We start from the raw sequence: 18288 nt of genomic DNA, 5'->3' as shown, positions 1-18288 counted from the left end.
GCCGGGTACGGGTACCCGTTTGCGACCCTGGTGCGGCCGGGTACGGGTACGGGTAAGGAATCAAAATCCGTTTGCGACCTCTGGTATATAAGAGGGAGGTTACTGGAGGTTCGGGCTGTCGTGGGGGTTCGGATCCTGGCTGCCGTCGCTGTCTTCGCCGTCATTTCTTCATCATCGTCCGGCCATATAGCCGATCCGCTGTACGGTCCCCATCGTCGATGTATAGTCAGCCAGCTATATAATTAGACGCTGGCGATGTGGCTGTATGAGTGGATCAGCTATACGTAGCCCAGTGTATATTTTGCTCGGTGACTCTGTAAAGTGTGAGCCCTCTGCAAGTCGTGTCTCAGAAGTCGCTCACTACACAAGCATGCTTCTATTTATGCTTTGTACTTTTCAGTTTTTTGTTCCATTACATTTTATTTTCGTAAATGTTGTTTACAAACGATATGTTGAAGTATGTCGTATGTGTAGAGGAGTAGTGGAGAGTGGTGGCGTCGTGTGCGCTGTCCGGTGCGGTGACCTCACGGGACGTGGGGTCGCACGCGCTGGGCAGTGCACGTGACATCACCCCTCCGAGGGTATATAAGGGAGACCCCGTAACGTAAGCGGGGTCACTATAGGAACGGGGATAGTAAACAGGGTGAAGAGGGAACCAGGGATAGTGAGAGGGATCAAATAGGGAGTCTGGGGAGAAGCCGGTGGTAGCCGAAGAGGTGCTTCTCTCTCCGGTCGGTGGAGTCGGCAGACTCCACGATCCGACACGAGAGAGAGACCGGAGCTAGCCGGCAGGGACCCAGACTCAGAGTAGGACCCCTAGCCCCTGGGAGTTGTGTACCCTGTGTAGTTTTGACCAAGAGTAATAAACCCTGGCGGAAGCCCCTAACCATACCTCCGTCTCCGAGTACGTCCGTCGGAACTTCTCTACATATGTATTGATTAAAAACAATCTTCTGTAGACTGATTGGTCTACGACTCTTTATTTTCACCACGTTGAATTAACTTTCTGAACAAACTTCAGGCACGAGGATCGAAAACAAAATCCATAGTTGTACCATGCTTCTATGCTCCCACTGCCCATCTTAACCAACCCATACTTTACCAACCAACCTGGCCTGCACCTCGCCGTTCACCAGCCTATACTGACCAGCGAGGTGAAGTATTGCCAACAAATCCTCATAACACACGACATGAGGAGGCCCTCATCCAGCAGTGAATTGATCAAATGGGACCGTGTATGTGTGCAAGTTTTACTGTGTCATGCTTTGATTTTTGAGAGAGAAAAAAATGTTTCCTTCATTCTGTTCCGTTCCAGATTAGGCTGCTCCGGTTCACTCTGCAGCTAAGCTCACCGAATAGTTTGTGCGATCAGAGCGGAAGATGCTGCCCGACTGTAAACACTAGTCCTCGTTTTAAATAGACACATAACCACAGCGAGATTGCAATCATCCGTTGGTTGCAGATGTACAGATACATTGACTCGCGATGAATGTCAAGTAACACCATTTTATGAGCTTGCAATTCACTATTTTTGTTCATAAAAGTGCCATTGATTCAGTTAAAGCACATTATATGTGGTGAACAAGCACAACAAACAACTAACTACAATATCACGCTCGTCAATAACACTGCGGCCTTCATAGTAAAACTATACAACACAATGTTTCAGGCAACGCTTTGTCTTCATTGGCCCTCCATAGAATGAATGTGCTGTGGAGGGCCATTGCCCGAAACGTCGCCGATTTTGTTTTCCTTTGAAGGCTACAGAACTAATGACAAAGGTGTTGCGTTTTTGTTTTATTTAGTTTACGGTGACTGTACACTTTAAGATAATGAAAATTACATAAAGTGTCTTGCCAGAAACTATGTCCTGCCTACGCACAGGGATTTTAAAACGTGTACCCGTGCTTTGTAACTTGTCGAATACATGTATTTGTGATGCGGTGGGCCGGTTTTGAGTCGAAATAAGCTGCATGGGATCAATCCCATCCAATCACAGATGGTTATAGCATCAGGAGGGCGGCATGAAACAATGCATGGGATCAATACCATCCAATCACAGATGGTTATAGCATCAGGAGGCTGGCATGAAACAATGCATGGGATCAATCCCATCCAATCACAGATGGTTATAGCATCAGGAGGGCCGGCATGAAACAATGCATGAGATCAATCCCATCCAATCACAGATGGTTATAGCATCAGGAGGGCCGGCATGAAACAATGCATGGGATCAATCCCATCCAATCACAGATGGTTATAGCATCAGAGCCGGCATGAAACAATGCGATGGATCGCGGGGTGCGACGCCTGCAAGTGGCCATGAAACAGAAACAGTTCCACTTTGGAAACCAACGTTGACAAGTTCAGCTTAGTGAATTATGGTCATGAAAATCCCACGACCAACACTGCAGGCCTTTCTCCAGCAGTCAATTGAGAAGTGGGAGTAAATGCAAATGAGACTCAATACAACCTCCGATTAGCACGGTTGGCTACGTACGGCGCAAAAGAAGTTGAACATACATAAAACGTATAAATTAAATACAATATTATTTACACAAATACGTTGTGATTAAGACTCAGCCGAGTTGTATCTCACGCTAATTCATTTTACGCAAATCTCAATGGTAGACATTTCCCAAGGCAAGCAGTGGAGTAAATGTGCGTTATATTCACAAACCCGTTCGTTCAATGCACTGCTGAATAAAAGCGGGGGGAGAGGAGCGGGGGAGGCAAGGACAGTTCAAATGTCACTCGCCAATGTTGTTGGCCGTGTTCGAGAAAAGCAGACCGCTGAGTTCAATGCTCAGTACGCAAACCGACTGCTCCACCCGCAAAAAAAATTACAGAAATATTTCTCCACGCACTCCGCTTTTGAAACGTCCCCTCCTTACTTCTTCTTGGCTTTGAACGTGACCACGAACCTCTGCATTAATTTAGGCAGCCGCCTCTCTTCCTTTTGCCGGTCGCCGGTCGGATGATTAGTATGCACTTGGCGCTGCTGCTGCTGCAGCAACTGCTGCTGCTGCAGCAACTGCTGCGTTGTAAATCTCTTCATTGTCGTGGCTCTGTCATCACCACGGGGCCCACCGCTGCCGCCGTCCGTCCTGAAGGAGCTGTTCAGATAGGACAGCGAGCCGTGCCGGCTCAGCCGGTTGTAGTCAGCGAACGACACCTGCGCTCCACGTCTGCCCAAGTCCACGTCAAACCTTGACTGCCGCACTGGATGAGTGTCCAGCACCGCCACGGTTGCTGCCGGTGCCTCTGCTGCTGCTGCTGCTACCTTCCCCGCGTCGTCCTCGTCACTCTTGTAGAAGACCTCAAAGCGACTGTATGGGCGCTTCTCTCTGCGCATGCAGTCGATCTTCTGCAGTAGCTCCTGCGACCTGAGCTCAACGCTCTTGTTGACTTCGTCGCGCTTTGCGGTATCGAGCTCTACTGCTTCGGCTCCTTGTTCCACTGCTCTAGGGGTCAGCTCCTGTGCTTTAGTGTCAGTCAGATCAACAACATTTGGGGTCAGGTCGGCTGCTGTAGGAGCCACTTCGTCCACGGCCTCACTGATTGACTCTCCGTGTGAAGCCCCTCCCAAGTAATTCGACTCTGGCCGGACCTCACTCGGTGTCTTGGTTAGTTTGTTCCCTGCGTTAAGTCTGCGACTGGGCAATGGTGCCATATTGGAGGTTTTCGTGTCCACAAGACAATTGGTGCTGACATCAGGACTGAAATCCTCGAGCAGCGCCGAGCTCTTCATCTCAGCAGAGGCGAGCATGGAGGGGGTAGGGATGTGCTCGTACTTTGATGGAGAGTCTGCATAAGGTAGGTTGGTGTTCTTCGGGATGCTGCTCTCCGCTTGCCTTCCAGCCAACTCATCTGACCTGGCATCATCTATCCTCTGAGCGGCTTCATTTAAACAGTGCTCGTATCCCTTGTCCGGCGAAAAGTAAAACAGCGATCGGAATTTTAGTGACCTTTTGAGTTTTGCCATCGCGCTCTCATCCTTTTCCCCCTCTTTGCATAGCGAAGACATCTTCATCGTAGGTCCGTGGGGAAGTCCTTGGGGCTCGGTCTCCACGAAGGATGGCATTGAGAGCGTGCGAAGGGACAATTCGCCCGAGCCTTCCGCTGGCTTTCCATAGCGACAGTCACCCGCTGCTTCCTTGCTCTGAAGGTTATTCATGGACGTGGTTTGATGACGATTCAGCTGAAGATGATCCTGGCCCCCGGTTGCCGACAACATTTGTAAAGAGCTTCTCACTGTCTCCTTGTCTCGATCTTTCGAAGCTGTCCTGAATCTTGAAAAGAGCAAGGGCTGCTCGCTGGAATGTGTTTCACTCTGAGCGTTTGTAATTTCTGAATTCCTCCCTTGCTTGAGCGATACTTGTGACGCATACTTAGGAAACCTCTCCACATGTACACGGCCCACTGGAGCATCATAATATTTATTGATTGCAGACTCGCTTTTGTACATGCTGCTCAATGGTAGGGAGGCCTGAAACCACGAATTCCGTGCAAACTTGAACTTAGATTTGATGTTAATAATTTCCTGCGTCGTTTTTACCTGGGTGGTTATTCTTGTAGACCTGTGGAATTTTCCGGGGTAGTAGGCATCATCTCCTTTCACATCTGAAGTGTTGCCTTCCTCATTACAGCTACTCTCGTCAAAGTAAGGGTTGGCTCTTAATTTGTGGTCAGAGTTGACTTTTGTAGCCATTCCCTGTCTTCCTGTGGCACTCGTGTCGGCGTGCTCACCGTTGGACCGTCTGTATTCGTGGAACTGAGGTGGCATTGCGTACAGCCGGCCAGAGGTATTGCCTTCTGGTTTGCCAACACTGCTCAGAAACTGCGAGCCTACCATCACCTCCCTCGAGGAAGACGACAGCTTGCTGAATTTGTCCGAGTTGTGATGTGTTGTGAATTCGCAGCTCTCCTGCTGTGAATTTGTCATGGAGCCCTCGTGGGAGCCTTCACAAAGTAAAGAGGTCTGCCTCTGCAGAAACAATGCCGACCCCCTAAACTTCTGACTTTCGGCATCTAGCAAGCGTACTCTTCGTAACAGGTAGGCTCGCAAATTTTGGCGGCCGTACTGTCTTGGCAACGGCCAGTCGGCCGAATGCTTCCCTGATCCCTGCTCTCAAAAAACATATTGCTTGCTTGAAATCTGCTGCTACTTTCCATTAACTCTCCCAGCATAGCTGTGACGCTTCCAGGCATTGCAAGTTGAACTCGGACTCTGCAATGCCCCAGACGTCTTCTGATTACGAAAGAGCACCGAGGGCTTGTCGGGGGTACCGGAGTCGCGCTGCTGCTGCTGCTGCTGCTGTAGCCACTTCTTCCTCGCGTGAACCTCATCGTACGACATCATCAGGAAGTCCTTGTCACCAGACGCGACGCTCGGGTTGGTGGTTCTGTCCTTGAAGAACCCTCCACCCTTGATCGACGAGTCGGGGTTTCTTAAGCCGTGGCGTGACGAGTCGCGCGCAAACGCCCGGGCTCGTGCATCCTGCGTCTTCCCGTCGAGCTGGAAGCGATGGTCCCAAATGTCGTGCTGCTGTGCGATACCCCGGCTGGGGCTGCAACTGCAGTCCGGTGCGTCCGACTGGCCATAGAGGATGCGGAACTCCTCATCGAAAATCTCCACCACTTGGCCCGTGAACACCTGGACAATGCTCCGGTTGATCTTCTCGTAGGACCACGTGAAGCTGCAAACACACACGTGGATTTTATATGGGTGGCACGGTGGCGAGGTGTTAACTGCCTTGCCTGGTATGCAGGTGGTCGTGGGTTTGATGCCGACACTGACACCTGTATATATATGGAGCTTGGATGTTCTCCCCGTGGTCGTGTGGATTTTTCTCCGGGTCGTCTGGTTTTTCCCTCCAGATTTAGAATCAACACGCTTTTAGAGTATTTGTCTCCTAAACATTTCCACGTGATAAGCCACTTCGTTGAGTTATCATTTGTGGCCAGGCTGCTTTTAAAAAAAATAGCTATTATATGGTAAAATAAAATAAAAGTTGAGTTTTTGTGCCACCGTATCGTTAAACTATAGTGATACGTGATCTTTCGGAACAGAAATGTTTTTTTTATCTAACTGTAATCGTGAGGGTGCATGGCTTGCCATAGAGTTGATGCGAAGGGCAGTTCCACGCATTCTGATGTACTTTTCAGACACATTGAAGATGTGGGTGATCGTTAGTATAATTACGAAGTGTAATTTTACTTGGGCATAGTTTTTAAACCAATTAGGACTGGCATTCGGATACTAATAATGTGAAGTTACGTAACTTGTGGAACTGCCGATTTGTGAAAATGAATTCTGTGCTGTTGTGGGGCATTAAGGATAATTGAATAAACAACCAACCCTGAACACACCAGCTAACTATTTACAGCGCTTTGGTAAATGCCCCACAGAAAGCACCGCTTGACCATCAGAGTCATCAATCATCTAAAAACCAGTGTGGGTGTGGGCGCAGCCCTGCAATTTCTTCCTCATGCCACCGCTGGCATAAGAGCCTCTATGACAGGGAGCTCTGGGGAACTCCTCTCGAGCAGTGATTCTCGACCTGGTTTGGCACCTGTTACCACCCCCACCCCCCCTATCTTGGTTGAATTTTGTTTAAAACGAATGTACCCCCCTTTCCTGACTAAACATGGTTTTGAGATAATAATGAACATCAACAGTTTTACCAATTGCCCATTTTGTGAGCATCCTAACTGGTTAGTAACTGCAAAAGAATAATAAAAAAAATCTACGGACACTGCAAGAGTGACGTAATTTGTTCGCGCTCGCTGGAAACCACATTGTTTACGATCAATGCGTTTATACAGGTCTTTTATATCGTTCTCGGTTACCATATGGATTCAAATGTTATCGTAGTTATTCTATATTGCCAGATTGATATATGATGTATTCACCAATGACTCTCGTGCATGGTATAATTTCACACATTTATAAATATTCTTAGGTTTTTTCGGTAAAGTCACGTAGGTAAAACATTAAAATTAATAAAAGTAAAATAAAATAAAAATCACGACGTTTCGGAGGCAACACAAGCTTCCGTCTTCAGGTGGAACCGTCACAGCCACGACAGCTGTATCAAGTAAATGAGAGATTGCAAGAGCTACCATTCCGTATATATAATGGTTGAAGAGGGGGGAAGGGCCAAGTACAGCACACTTTTTATTCATATGGTAAGGTGAGGCTTAAGAGGGTGAGCCTTTATTATGGAGAGGTACGGTTTGTGACTAAGCCTGGCCTACATAACAATAGTGTGAAAAAAGAAGAAACAACTGAATAAAAGTGTGCCGTACTTGGCCCTTCCCCCTCTCCAACCATTATATATACGGAGTGGTAGCTCTTGCAATCTCTCATTTACTTGATACAGCTGTCGTGGCTGTGACGGTTCCACCTGAAGACGGAAGCTTGTGTTGCCTCCGAAACGTCGTGATTTTTATTTTATTTTACTTTTATTAATTTTAATGTTTTACCTACGTGACTTTACCGAAAAAACCTAAGAATATGAATCCTTGCAGTCAAGGATTCATATTCTTAGGACATTTATAAATCACCTCACGTACCCCCTGAGACATTGCCACGTGTACCCTCCAGGGGTCCGCGTACCTCCGGTTGAGAACCACTGCTCTAGAGGGTACTTGATAAACCTCTCAGCAGGCCAATAGCTCGGCGGGCCACTCCCAAGAGCCTTCGTGGGCCACACCTGACCCACGGGTCACGAGTCGTAGAACCCCGTGATGCAGCGTGTTGCAACGGCAGGTGTGTACGAGTGTCGCCGTCACCTGTAGGAGCCGCAGAGAGCGACCTTGCAGTCAATGAGAAGAAACTTCTCGAACATCTGCCCGTGGAACTTCTTGCCCGTTCGACAGCAGTACACGGTGCCCTTGATGACCCGCACTCGCATGTTCTACGCACAGAGAGACGCGCTTGCCATTAGGGCGGCACGGTGGGCTGCAGTGGTAACGCTTGTGCCTCACAGTAAAAAAGGGGCCTGGGTTCGATACTGTAACTGATTTAGGCCCATATTCTTAGGTTTTTTCGGTAAAGTCACATAGGTAAAAAATTAAAATTAAAATTAATACAAGTAAAATAAAATAAAAATCACGACGTTTCGGAGCAATCGGAGGCAACACAAGCTTCCGTCTTCAGGTGGAACCGTCACAGCCCGACAGCTGTATCAAGTAAATGAGAGATTACAATTTTTTACCTACGTGACTTTACCGAAAAAACCTAAGAATATGAATCCTTGCAGTCACGAAAGCTTCAAATCTAGAAATGATTTAGGCCCCTTTCTGTTCGGAGTGTGTATGTTCTCCCCCTCTTTTGCATGTGGTTTCCTTTGCGTTCTCCGGTTTCCTCCCATAGCTCAGAAAAGTTACAGTGTAACTGGCTACCTCCCCGCTTACCTCTATCTTGCCCGCGTGCACGCCACAGTGGTCACACATGTCCCTGAACGTGGGGAAGCCGATGTTGTCCAGCACGATGTAGACTGGCACCTTGCGCACACAGGCTACATCCATCAGGTCCCTGAAGATGTCAACGTCGGAGAAGACGTCCATCACAATGGCAATGACCTGCGAAAAAAAGACAATATCGCCTTCAGATAATCACTGGCTGCCAATGTTAGCCGTGGCCGAGAATCCGAACTCGGCTTGCCAGATTCGTAAGCGCAGTGCGTTAACCACTGTGATATGGTGGTTTAGAGGAGGGATGCCTTGAAGCCCCTAAGGTGACAAATTTGAGACATTTAAGTCACAGGCAGTGCCAATTCAATTATAAAAACGGTTACATAAATCCACAGCCCTCTGGGTCTTTGACAAGTTTGCAAAATGTCACTGTATACAAAAAATACAAAGACAGACATCACTCGGGCAGCCTACATAGACTCCCAGTAAACATGACACGTTGAGACAACGTTGGCATGTGGTTGGAACCGTTGGGTCAACGTTGCCTCAACGTTGATGTAAGTTAGCACATGAAGGCTGCCACGGCGCATGTTGGGGTGGATGCTGTGGCCAGCACCATGCCTGCCCGCCTTTATCTCCTCTGTGCAGATGTTTATACACCGCAGCAGGTATTAATGTTCAAAGCTGATTCGACCAGGGATAGGCCCAGGACTGATATCACTTGGTGCGCTAACGATTGCACCACCACTCCCCCAATGGTCTGTACACACACATTCTAACACACACAGTAAAAATAAATTCTGATAATTTAAAGCCCTTTTTCAATCCATTGCAGGATGAAGGCCTCACCACGGCGTGTCAGTCGTGGGAGTTGTTGAGCCATGTTTCACCACGCTGGTCATTGCGTGTATTAGTTATGGCCGTGAATTAGACTTCGATATTAGGTCTTTGGGTTCATGGCACAATGTGCTGACCACAGAGCCTCCCCACAAATACACACACGTCTCACAAAACAAACGTATATTTGCATCCGTACACACACATGTCTGGTGTGTAATTATGTATACAGCAGATTAAGTCTAATCTACAGACTTCTAAAGACTCAGAGAGTCCCTGATCCAACAATTTCACATGTAACCATGGGATTCTGAGGGTCCCAATTAAGAAACCTCATTTACGAGTCCAATGGTGTCGCCAAGATTAACATTCCACTCGAAGACACACAGAGACATATTCGCCGCTTAATTCCCCAACTTGATTCCGACTGTGGCTGCCGGCGTCACGCTATGGCGAGAGCAGCATGTCTAGCTGTGTAAGAGAACGGGCCATGGGGAAGCGGGTACCAAAGGGGCCGTCCATAAATGACGTCACACACCTTGGGGGGGGGGGGGGGGGCAGACATTTGTGACGATGTGTGACGAAGGGGGGGGGGGGGGTTGAGAAAAGTGACGTTGCATAAAAATGCGCAACTTTAAATAAATGTAGACAACACGTTCTACTTAATTAAATATACTTTTTAATATAAATGTTTTCTCCTACAACATCAGAGTGCAGCGCCACATTAAATACGCACTACAATGACACTAGTTTAAAGCGATTTGAAGCATGTTTTATTTTGGGGGGAGGGGGGGGACAGAGATTTGTGACGTCATATTTGAGGGGGTTCTGACTTTTTGTGACGATGGGGGGGGGGGGGTCAAAAATCGTCCAAAACCGCGTGACGTCATTTATGGATGGCCCCAAAACCACACAATTATTGGGGGGTGGGGGAGGCAGCACTTTCTGACTCTGAGAAAAATGTTCAACTGTGGCGCCGCTGGCTTCATGCGAACTCGGTCATCCTCGCAGAAGCAGCAGCAGCAGCGGCAATTTTGCCGGCCATCGAACAAAGACGGTCACCGTATGGGCGCTTCAGCGGCCGTCTGGAACGTTCTTCCTTCCGATATGGGGATGCCACTGGAGCCGTGCACTTTTAAGTCATCTAGATTGAAGACGAATTTCTTTAGGGCTGCTTTTTGTGTTTAGTTTTGTTGTCCTTCCCCCGAACCTCCGATTAGCGTGGTTGGTTGTATCTAGATTTGAAGCTTTCGTGACTTCAGGAATCCATACTCTTTGGTTCTTTCGGTAAAGTCACGTAGGTAGAAAATAAATGATGATGATTGCTTGTGTTGCAAGCTAAACGTCGTGATTTATTTTCTTTGATACCTACGTGACTTTACCGAAAGAACCAAGGAGTATAGCGTGGTTGTCTAATGTACGGTGCGAAAGAAGTTCAACATACAGTACAGTACATTTGGAGGCGAGGGTTTGGTAGATCACACAAATGTTGTGAAACGAATGAGTCATTCGTATCAACACAGGCGGTTCCTTTCCCTGCCACAGCCACACAAGGACACCTCCCAGTGATTCACGTTCACTTATTAATAATTATCGATACCGACAATCACCTCGTCCCTCTCGGCTCATTACTGTGTTCAACGTCGCATACGCGCGCAATCTCACAAGGAAGTGGCATTTCTGTTCTTGGCAATACGTTACGTCCTCTGCAGAAGGGCCCATTGCCCCGAAATGTCGCCCATTGTATTAATTATTATAAACTTTACAAACAGTTTTCCTTTTAAATACACAGTGTTATTGACGCATGCATTTGTGAATTGTGCTTGTGCGCAGCAGTGTCACCAAATACTTGTTTCTAGATTTGAAGCTTTCGTGACTGCAAGGATTCATACTCTTAGTTCTTTCGGTAAAGTCACGTAGGTAAAAAATGAAATTAAAATTAATAAAATTGAGATTTTTATTATTATTATTTTATTTTAATTTCATTTTTTACCTACGTAACTTTACCGAAATAACTAAGAGTACCAAATACTTGGTTTAACAAGTCGCGCGTCCTCCTGTAACATCACCAGAGTGTCTAGAATGAATGTAAAAACAAAAACACTCAAGATTCCATACGTCCATCGGAAACGCACGGACACACTCGCTCAACGAATAACCAAAAATCCCCCGCCGTCTCCTCCAAAAGCTCCAACCCACAGCGCTCGCTCACCTGCGTGGCTTGCCACAGCATGCGCCGCACCACCTGCTTGATGGTGGGGACCCCTTCGCCCAGCGGGGGCTGCGCGTACAGGGTCACGTTCGTCTGTCCGCGGCGGGAGCCCCCGGCGTGGGACGGCGAAGGCCACCCCAGCTCCAAATCTGGCACCACCACGTCCGACACGGTGGGCCAATAAGTGCACGAGCCGTCGCTGCAACGGTCGTCGCTGTCGTCGTCGTCGGCGGATTCCCCAGACGCCGTTTCTGCCGTCGGTGGCACGAGGAGGTGACGCCCGATGTGCTCCACGTCGCCGCGAGACAAGAAGTCGACGATGCCCTCGCGCTCCAGAAACTGCCGGTAGGGCACCTCGCCACGCTCCACCAGGACGTCGAGCGCCAGACGGCGCGGCTCGCTGTAGCGGGGGTCATCCTCGAGGTCACGCTCGGACACCTCGAGGTCTTGCAGGAGGTCCGTGCGTGGGGGGGGATGCCGGGCCATTTGAAGCGAGGTGTCCTGTCGTGTCTAACTCCTTGTTGTTGTTTGTAATCGTTGATGAGAGTAAACACGTGTGAGCCTCGCTCACGCGACTGCTGGTAGGAGAGTCTCCATTGAAAGGGTGTCTTCCAGAGGCACTCTGAAAGGTGTGATTTCGCCTACTCCTCCGCTCTGGCCGGACGACTTGGAGGAGACGGGAGGACCCACGCTTCATGCCATCGCACGCGAGTTGCCGATTTACTCGCTGGTAAATGTTGATGGTAAATCGGTGGCGTTTTTAAAAACGTGTCTCAATCTCCAACCTTGCGTATGTGAAGTACCCGTCGTGTTCTCTACACTTGAAACGTACGCGCGGTGGTGGACTGTGAGCTGCTAGAAAGGTCAGAATATAAATGTTCTCATATTACGAATGGACTTTAGAAAAAACCGTGAGAAAATTATAAATATGTACATGTTTACAACGATATTGTTTGTGTACGGTACGTGTACACCCCTAATGCTCTACACGTTACACACACGCGCGGTGGTGGGTAGACCTACCTGGTACCCGATATTGATTTAATTAACGATCTCAGTTTTTAAGAAACTCATTAAGTAAGAGTACAGGAGGCAATGTGCCTCACTAGACGTGTGTAGCAAGCAACCTTTCAGGCTACTTACATCAACTAGCATTGAATTCGTCGATATAAGCACGGTTTGAGGTATTCATCCAGCAGTGGAGAGATCATGGCTGCGGCTGCTTCTGATGATAAATATGCGCGCGTGGTGGTAGTTGTTGATACTTGCACCAACCTCGATGTTACTGCGTTCTGTGAACGCTACTTGGAGACGAGTCGAATGATGGCTCAGGTGATGACGACGATGTCTGTGTGAGTTTGTGTGTGATGTGTGCTCTGTGTATGTCAACTTGAGTGATGTATCTGCTGTGTGTGTCAACTTGTGTGATGTGAATGCTGGATCAACGTGCGTGATGCGTGTGCTGTGTGTGTGTGTGTTAACCTGTGTGCCGCGTGTGATCTTGCGTGAACTCGTGCCAACTTGTGTGAACTCGTGCGCTGTGCCGTGTGCGCTGTGTGCCGCGTGTGGACTGTTTGTGACTGTTCGTGACTGCACCTGTCGATGGGGACGCTGTCACTGCGAGAAATGTTCTTGTCCGCACAGCAGACCACCCCACACACAGCCCGCACCATACCAAGCCACCCAACCACCGACACGGGGAGGAGCAAGAGGGCATTATGCAAAGGTGTGGGAGTGTGTGCGTGGGTGTCCTGCTCACGGTCAACATCAGTGACGATTTATCTGAACCGGTCCTGGGCCTCCCCTAGGGTCGACTCAGCCTCAAATGAGTACCTGGTGCAGTGCGTAAAAAACATCGCCACTATGGAGACAAAGGCGGCCGGGCGTGGTGCTGGCCACTCACCCCCTCGTGTGCCGTTCGGGCCTTCATAAGTGCTCGCTAACAGCACTTGCCCCAACAGTCTGTTAAGGCTATGCGGGGGGATCTTTGTCTTTATCTTTGTCTTGGGCCTCTCCTAGATCGACTCAGTCTCGGGAAACAAAGGTGGCCGGGAGTGGTTGCTGGACCATCCACTTCACCCCGGTCGTGTCGCCGTACCGGCCTTCATAGATGCTCGCTAACAACAGCAATTGCCCCCAAAAGTATGGTCAAGCTCCACGGGGGGATCTCAGTATGGCTTTGCTTTTGAATGGGGAACCGGTTGTGTGTGTAGTGATTAGCGCGCTGCGCTACAAAATCCGGGCGACCCAAGTAGTGGAGGTGGAATAATTCATTCACCAGCATAGGTGGGGGCATACCTGAGTCTGGTTGTCGCAGTCAGAGGCTGCATTTGCTTGTACGGTCAACCTGAACTCTGCAACGGGTCTCAAGCCCCACCCCCGATAAACGTGGAACGTTGACTTCTGCTGGCTACCGGTCTCGCCCGGTGTACTTCTACGCCAGAGCTGGTCGGTAGCGATGGTACCCGGATTCCTCGAAGAGAAGTTGCAAGCAATCGGTTCGCGGGGAGGATCATTTAGTTTCCCCGTCCCGCTGACGACAAAAAAATACGCGACAGCTGAAGGGAGATGTAATCAGCTGAACATCCGTCTGGTGTGCTCCGCCCGGCCAGACGAGAATTGAAACTAAACTATGTTTTTGTATTTGACCAGGTAACGCTGACTGAGCTATGTAGCTCTTTTTCAGCAGCGACCTGGTCACAAATGATAGCTCAACGAAGTGGCTTATCACGTGGAAATTTATAGCAGCCAAATACTCTAAACTCACGATTATAAACGTGGAATAAAAAAAACCGGGAGGACCCGGAGAAAAATCCACGCGACCCACGGGGAGAGAGAGACACCGCAAACTCCAAATATACAGCAGGCGTCAGGATCGGGATGGAACCCACGGACCTCCCCCATACCAGGCGAGGTAGTTCACATCTCGCCATCGTGGTACCCCTATCGAATTGCACCCCACCGTCACGTCAAGCCTCCACGGGCTGTATTCAGACCAACCCTCCCGTGCCTATGTGGAAAACGGCCAATGCGGATCCCCTTGTGGCTGCCGACAGAGCCCCGAGTGACAACAAGGCAGAGGATCAATGCTGTAAGCTCAGTATGTATGTTGAACCTCTTTCGCACCGTACGTAGCCAACCGTGCTAATCGTGAGCTGTGTGCCAGACACGGCGTGATGTAAATAAAGCGGCCTCCAGTGGATGGAGGGGTCAAATGAACCTATTGCATGCCGCATATTTGAATCTAGAGATGTTGAGTCTTAAATTTCGATTTAAAGCTTTCGTGACTGCAGGGATTCATCTTCTTGTTCTTTCGGTAAAGTCACGTAGAAGGGAAGTAATAAAATAATAAAAAATATAAAATAAAACATAATAAAATAATTCTCACGACGTTTCGGCCACAACGCAAGCAGCCGTCCTCAGGTGAAAACCAGGTCTGTCGAGGCGACAGCTGTCGTTGTGGCCGAAACGTCGTGAGAATTATTTTATTATGTTTTATTTTTTAATATTTTATTACTTCCCTTCTACGTGACTTTACCGAAAGAACAAGAAGATGTTGAGTCTTAGGTACGCGATGCTATGCGTGTAACACCAGCTGAATAATTGTTATTCAGCGATTACGCATGGTTACACTCCATGATTGTTGTATGCGTGCGGGGTAATTGGCGCAGTGACATACCTCTGCAGAGCGGGGAGGTTGCCAGCTGGAATCCTAGCCGAGGGCCAATTTGCGTGAAGTTCGTTTCTGATTCCTGTGCGTAGCGTCCTCTGGCAATCCAATGCTGGATCGAGCCCTCCTCGTGAGAATTGTTCGACTATAATTGACCACAGTGGTCAATGATGTTTGGAGAATAGGGAGGGGGGGGGGGCAGGACAGGTTCAGACATCAATCGCCACTGATGTTAGACGTGCCCATGGAATCTGGTTCGTAACACAGATGATCCGCTCACATTATTGCACAAGTGCTTGTGAGGTACACCACCAATTGTATTAAAAATGAGTCCGAAAGGTCAGTAAGTTTCCAACATCCTTTAAACAGATGCTTTGAACTTACACCTGAAATCACCGGTTGTCTCACAGGGGTCAGAGTGCTGAGTCAACACTCTGGAGTCCTTGTGTCTGAATCCAGGGCTTTAGCCGCCTGTGACTCAACCGGGTTATCAAGTATAGCGAGATCATGTTCCAGACCTGGTAACCATTGACTTATGCATAAAAAAACCCATCATATTAAATTTAGATTTTCACTAAATTTGGCTAAATTCCAGCTCAGAGTGGCTTCCTAATATCGGAAGGAAGAGCGTTCCAGACGGCCGCAGAAGCGCACCTGAAAGTTCGCGATGCGGTGACCGTCTTTACTCGATGGCCAGCCAAAAGCCGTGGCTGCGAAGATGACCGAAGTTCGTGTGACAATCTCGACATTAAATTTCGATTTAAAGCTTTCGTGACTGCAGGGATTCATCTTCTTGGTTCTTTCGGTAAAGTCACGTAAAAAAAAAAAAGAATTCTCACGACGTTTCGGCCACAACGCAAGTAGCCGTCCTCACGTGAAGAAACAGGTCTGTCGAGAAGACAGCGTCTGAATGGGGCGTGTCATTCAGACGCTATCTTCTCGACAGCTGGGACACACTGGAACGCGGCCCAGATGGGGATTCTGCGCGAACATGCCCCTCCACGATTGTCATCTCTCCTCCCCCTCTTATTCGTGATTAGGGTCATTTTGCACGTTATTATTGGTTTTTTGGCGTAGGTGCAGCCCTGGCATTGCACCCGATTCAAGAGCCGAATGACTCACAGGGCTATACCTAATAATTAATTAATAAATAAACATTTTGCTTTCTCACGCCATCGCTGGGGTTTGGACCTCCGCTAGAGGGAGATTAAGAGAGCCCCTTCAAGATGGTATCTTGCCTGCGTTTCTCCGCTGGCCAGACATCGTTGAAGAGGTGGTGGGGCGGGAGGTACTCTCATTTCACCACACCACACTCACACAGCTGCCCATCGGCTGACTGTGGTGAACCCATTTATACTGCCGAGTGGACAGAGGCCATGGGATTGATGTAGTTAACTTGCCCCATTGTTTCAACCGCTGGCGCAACGGCAGATCGAACCGACGACCTCTGAATTGCAAGTCCAGTGTGGCAACCACGACAGCACGACATCTGCATTCAGATATTACAAAGCTTTGCCCCGAAAGCGGTGTTTCTCAAACTTTTTTGGCCCGCCAACCACTCAACCGATATAAACATTTACGCAGACCCCCCCCCCCCCCCCCATCCTTGGTGACTAAACGCAATCACTTCTCTCTCTTTAACACGTAGGCTTTCGCGACCAATATCATCCATAATAGAGGTGGACTTCTCCACAAATCTGGCTGTCGCCTGATAAAGCTGGTTGTAATTACTGGCGAAACGTCGTACTCAGATTGTAAATGTTCTGGCTTGGCTCTCCGACACACCGGTGTGCTGTACTAGTGACGAATTGGCCACGTTCTGTTTACGTGACAACCCTTACTAGTTGGCCGTGTCGGGTGGTGGCGGGTTTTAACGGCACATTTATATATTTACGCGATCTAACCCAAAACACCCCTCTATTATGGACTTCTCTCTCTAAATACCACTAATACCAAAATGATATTTTTTAGGTGGGGGGGGGGGGGTAGGGGGGGGGGTAATTTAGATCTCATGGTTTGGATAGTTTACTCAGGGGTAGTTTACCTAACTTTATTTTTAAATTAAATATCACGAGTAAAATATTAATTCGTGTCCGAAACATTGTCATTATTTTGGGATAAACTTGCAATTGCATCACAGCCTCGCGGGCCACGTGGAGGACTGTCGCGGACCACTGACTGGTGATCACGAGGACCACACTGTGAGAACCACTGCTCTAAAGCAACATTGACTCACCCACTTAGAGCCCTTACCAGAATCTACTCCCACACGTTCCGGCCAAACTACTTAGCGTGCATTACACACGCACAGAGAGATGTGACAGGACAGGGCCCGGCAAGGTTTGGCTGCCAGTACTCGGAGACGTGTCTGTGTGTGTACATCACACAGTATGCCTGACAAATACGTCATTACGTAAGCGCGCCCTTGTTCGCCATGTGAGACGCCTGCGATCCATCAGTTTGGAGGAGAGGGTTGGTGGATCACGTCGAAATTTGTGAAAGTTCCACACCCGCTCGCAGGGCTGCGAGATGGTCAGGACACAAGATAGCGGGTCCACTCACATCGTCCGCACAAATGGGTAAACCTGCTGAACAACTCAAAAGCGCAGGACAGTCTCATTTGAAAACACTTTTTGTGAGCATACGGACCTGTGGGTGAGAGTGCGCATTGTTTGCATGTCTTCGTTACGAAACATTTATGAAAACAAAAAATCACGATCACAAATCTAATTTTGAAAGCCAACAAACCAGTTTTCACCAACCCGGTTTTAATTGTAACATAATTTTGCATAAAGTATTTGCATGGTGTTGGCTGCTGGGATTCTCTCTCCACGAGCTTCTATTCTGCGCCTCTTCTCCAAGTCACATCCACCATCCTCACATCTTGTTCCACTGCATCCTTCCATCTCACCCTCGATCTCCGGTCTCTCTCGACTCCTTCTGCCGTGCACCGGTGGCATCTCCATAAGCCCCTCTCATTGCATCTTGTCGTTTGTGAATTCTATAGACCAATATTATGATTCATACTGGTAGGAACCTCCTGGTTACACCAGCCCACAGGGGATTATTATGTCCGTCCGTCCGTCGTGCATCCAACAATGGGAGGGGTGGGGCTGGATGGGGAGGGGAGGGTGGGTAGGGTCTGGGT

General features: G+C 48.7%; 1 protein-coding gene across 1 annotated transcript; it reads right to left on the bottom strand.

The window, feature by feature from the left end:
- Window positions 1-5164: 5164 nt before the first annotated feature.
- LOC133352416 (protein FAM83H-like) lies at window positions 5165-13013 on the bottom strand. The gene is made up of 4 exons (XM_061568044.1): window positions 11471-13013; window positions 8422-8589; window positions 7798-7922; window positions 5165-5699 (listed from the first exon to the last, which is right to left on the bottom strand). Exons 1-4 carry the CDS (start codon window positions 11954-11956, stop codon window positions 5165-5167), a joined length of 1314 nt encoding a protein of 437 aa, XP_061424028.1. The 5' UTR covers window positions 11957-13013.
- Between the last annotated feature and the right edge of the window lie 5275 nt (window positions 13014-18288).

Source organism: Lethenteron reissneri, chromosome 40 (assembly GCF_015708825.2).
Source record: "Lethenteron reissneri isolate LAM-NWPU_2019-01 chromosome 40, ASM1570882v1, whole genome shotgun sequence".
Lineage (NCBI taxonomy): Eukaryota > Metazoa > Chordata > Hyperoartia > Petromyzontiformes > Petromyzontidae > Lethenteron > Lethenteron reissneri.
This window is presented reverse-complemented; position numbering and strand designations above follow the sequence as displayed.

Excerpts from the sequence above, each read along its gene's own strand:
- LOC133352416 (XM_061568044.1), bottom strand. The coding sequence starts at position 11,956 with ATGGCCCGGCATCCCCCCCCACGCACGGACCTCCTGCAAGACCTCGAG. Across the intron at positions 7,923-8,421 it reads TGCACGCGGGCAAGATAGAG|AACATGCGAGTGCGGGTCAT; the intron begins GTAAGCGGGGAG and ends CTCTGTGCGTAG. Across the intron at positions 5,700-7,797 it reads GCTCTCTGCGGCTCCTACAG|CTTCACGTGGTCCTACGAGA; the intron begins GTGACGGCGACA and ends GTGTGTTTGCAG.